Source organism: Arachis ipaensis, chromosome B02, assembly GCF_000816755.2.
Source record: "Arachis ipaensis cultivar K30076 chromosome B02, Araip1.1, whole genome shotgun sequence".
Classification (NCBI taxonomy): Eukaryota; Viridiplantae; Streptophyta; class Magnoliopsida; order Fabales; family Fabaceae; genus Arachis; species Arachis ipaensis.
This window is the reverse complement of record NC_029786.2, coordinates 99,933,064-99,937,320: the sequence shown is the minus strand read 5'-3', so window position 1 is coordinate 99,937,320 and position 4,257 is coordinate 99,933,064. Positions and strand designations below refer to the sequence as shown.

Here is a 4,257-nt window from a genome sequence, read left to right as displayed (position 1 = left end):
TTATTATTATTATTATTATTATTATTATTATTATTATTATTAGGTTTAATTACTCTGTTAGTCCTTATAGTTTTGCAAAATTTTCAATTAGATCCCTATACTTTTTTTTCTTTTTAATTGGGTCTTTGCACTAATTTTTTTTTTCAATTAGGTCCATCTTAACAGTAATTGGTTTAATTATATACGGACTCAATCAAGAAAAAAAATTGGTACAAGGACCCAAATAAAAGGAAAAAAAAGTATAAGGACCTAATTAAAAATAAAACTTAGTGCAAGGACTCAATTAAAAAGAAAAAAAGTATAGGAATCTAATTAAAAATTTCGCAAAATTATAGGGACCAACAGCATAATTAAACCTTATTATTATTAGAGACGTTAAGATCTGTAATTACAATTAGGGGTGTTCAAATCTAAACTAATCCAAATTAAACCGTTCATCCAATTCGATTCAAACCGAAAACCGATTCAAACCGCACTAATTCGGATTTGATTGGATTCTATTTTTTGCAAACCACTGGATTGGATCGGATTTCAGATCTACTTTTCAAGAATGGAAAACAAGTGCATTCAAAAACTTTCGTTAAGTGATAATCTAGAATTTTACCATACAAAGCCTCAAAAGGGCTTTTATTTTGTAGAATTTTTGTTGGAAGCCTATTAATGATGAACACAGCAGTGGAGATAGCATCTTCCCTAAATGACATTGGTAGTGATGCAGTAGATAAAAGGGACAAATCAACTTCTGTTATGTGCCTATATCTCCTCTCCACACTCCCTTGTTGTTGGTGAGTGTATGCACAGGATTTTCTGTGTTGAATTCCTTAACCAGTAAGAAAGTCAGTAATTTTTTTTGATAAAAATTCTATGCCTCAATCTGTTTATAAAGCCTTTAAGACACAACCAGTTTATTTCTCCATGTACAGCTTATACTCTTTGAATGCTGTAATAGCTTGAGATTTATTACCTAACAAGTATAAGCAATTGAATTTAGTACAAGCATCCTTAAATAGAGATCTTTGTACATCCTTAGAAAACATCAGCATATAACTTAGAGAATTATCCTTCAATTTATTAAATATACGTGGTTTAATTCTCAAAGAAAATTATTGTAGTTTAAATGTTCTCCTTTTGTCAAAAGAGAGTGTTATTGTAGTCTCCTTGTGAAAGAGAGAAGTTATAATTCTCAAAGAAAGTTATTCAATTGTTTTCATATTTTATACAAATATCTAATTTTTTATCTCTATATTTTGCTGCGTCATTTATCTGGTACCTAACAGTGGTATGTGGTATCAGAGTCAAAGGTTGCTGATTAATATTTTTTTTTCCGCTGCGAGTTACCGTCTAAAAAAAATTGGCAGCAAAGTATGAAATTTCAAAATTTAGTGGGAGTAATTTTTTCGTATGAAAATTGAAGATAAAAGTCATTATGAGAAAAGACAATTACGTGACAGCAATTGAAAGTAGACCCACGGGAATTACAGATGAAAAATGGAAGGAGATGAACAACAATGTTGTTGCAAACTTACACTTGGCACTAGCTAACTCAGTTTTATCAAGTGTGGCAGAGAAAAAGATAGCAAAGAAAATTTGGGATGCTCTCACCAAATTATATGAGGTCAAGTCACTTCACAACAAGATATTCTTGAAGAGAAGACTTTATACTCTTCGAATGAGTGAGTCCACATCGGCAACAAATTGTAACACCCTAACTTTTAGCACGTCATGATCGTACCAAAAGTAAGGCGTTACGGACCTAATTTCCTTTATTATAAATTTACTATTGAGCCTTTAGGTCGATATCGCGTTTCAGTTTATAAGAAAACACCAGAAAATTTTTTGTAGTAATTAAAATCACACAATTATTAATAATAATAAATGCTATACAAATGTATTTAATATAAAACTCAAATACAATACCTATCCCTCTGGATAAAATAAAACTTAAAGCAACAAGGGCGAGGGAACTCTATAAAAATAACAGGAATCACAAGTAAAACTACTAGTCGTCTGCATCTTCTAACTGAATCTTCGAACCTGTGTCACTGAAAGGGTGGAAGATTTGGGGTGAGAACAAACCACACGTTCTCAGCAGGGAATGGGAATGCCGTAAAAATAATGAATTTAATGCAAATAATTAACTTACTTAGTAAAACTATTTTGTTAAACCTTTGGAAATACTTTTATTTCTACTTTAGATAAATAATTACTTTCCTTTAAATTTCTAAACTCAAAACAAATTTTAAATATAAAACTAGTCACATTTTCTGTCTTTCAGCCACATAGTTAATCCTCAGTTAAATGTCAACTCGTAATCACTTTAATACACTCACAAACAAATAATGCAAGCAAGAAATTCAATTCAATGTACAAGCAAGTCACAATAAGACAAACAATACAATCACAAAATAATAAAACAAGCAAGCAAAATCAAATGCAAATGTGCAAACAATATGATGCATGTCTATCCCTAACGCAGGCCATGAGCTCATGTGTCGGTTGCCTACCCGCTCCCGACATTACCCAGGCACAAGTCCCAGGTATGGCTTTCCAGATGCATACAGTGTGCTTATAAGTCGTACGGTCAGGCCGCATACAGTGTGACTTTAAGTTGTACGGCCAGGCCGCATACAGTGTGACTTTCCAAATCAATAAGCGTACATCTGGAAAACAGTTCTCAGTGTGTGGGCGTCCCCACTTTACATTTGGCACTAAGGCCCAAACAATGTCACATTTGCTCTCCTGTGGCAGACACTCCATTAATTAATATATTCTTTAAATCCTTGTTCTCTGCTCTCCTGTAGCAGAGATTCCTTTTCTTAATAAACCGAGCTCAAATCTTTACTTAAAACAAAATCTCTCCTTAAAAGATTGGGTTTAAAACATTATATTTTTCTTAATAAGTCAAACTTTAAAATAGAATAAACCTTTTCTTAACTAAATATATTTAATAATAATAATAATAATAATAATAATAATAATAATAATAATAACTATAAAAGATTAACTTAATTTTTGTCTATCAAAATAGTTTTTAATAAATAGTTCAAACTAATAAAATAAGTTATAATTAAATTAAACTTCGATAATCATAAAATTTTATTTAATTATCTTTGTTAAAAAAATAGATTTCTTAAAAATAAAATCTCAATATAATATGATAACTCATAAATAACTAATTACTTAATTTTCAAAAACAAAAAAAACCGAGATGTTATATCCTACCCACCTTACAAAAATTTTCGTCCTCGAAAATTGCTATAAACGAAAATTTTTTATCTTAAAAGAAAATTTTGCTCTCAACATTTCCTTTACCTGTAAGCAGGTGCGGGTAAACGGTTCTTATCTTATTTTCTAGTCCTCAGGTATGTTGTGTGTCCTCATCTCGTCTCAACTTACGTATAGCAGTTAAAGAAATACAAGAATGTGACGCACCAGAAACATAAAGTGCAGTTAAGGAGCGAGTCTTAACACAAAACTGACCTTGGGTCAAGGAGTCCGAGTACGAGCATCTTCAGTCATCATTGTAAATACTCTTCCTGGCTGCTGAGATTTAGCTGAATCTTGAGCAATCTTCTTCTCACAATTCCTCGCCATGTGTCCAGGCATACCACAAAAATAACAAACGCTCGAACCCAATCGACATGGATTCCTACCATGGTTCTTCCCACACTGATTACAAACAAGGTTTGTTAGTGCTGGCTGTGGTTGCTTTCCAGTATCTCGTCCTTGCCTATCGATATTGTCACGAGCAGGAAGATTACTAACTTGCTGGTTCCCATAAGAAAGTGTCCTATTCATTTTAAAGTTCCTTCCCTGAGGGGCTAAATACCGATTAAAGGAATATATTAATTAATGAAGTGTCTGCCACAGGAGAGCAGATGTGACATTGTTTGGGCCTTAGTGCCAAATGTAAAGTGGGGACGCCCACACACTGAGAACTATTTTCCAGATGTACGCTTATTGATTTGGAAAGTCACATTGTATGCGGCCTAGCCGTACGACTTATAAGCACACTGTATGCATCTGGAAAGCCATATCTGGGACTTGTACCCGGGTTTTGCACATTTGTATTTGATTGCGCTTGCTTGTCTTATTACTTTGTGATTGTATTGTTTGTCTTGTTGTGACTTGCTTGTACTTTGAATTGAATCTCTTGCTTGCACTACTTGTTTGTGAGTGTATTTAAGTGATTACGAGTTGACATTTGACTGAGAATTAATATGTGGCTGAGAGACAGAAAGTGTGACTAATTTTATG

At 32.8% G+C, this 4,257-nt stretch overlaps 1 protein-coding gene across 1 annotated transcript in view; it reads right to left on the bottom strand.

The window, feature by feature from the left end:
- The window catches only part of LOC110269305, a 10,839-nt gene extending 7,041 nt beyond the window's left edge, over positions 1–3,798 (bottom strand). The window contains exon 1 of the mRNA XM_021117057.1: positions 3,504–3,798. Within this exon, the coding sequence (XP_020972716.1) occupies positions 3,504–3,798 (295 nt within the window). The remainder of the gene's footprint in view (positions 1–3,503) is intronic.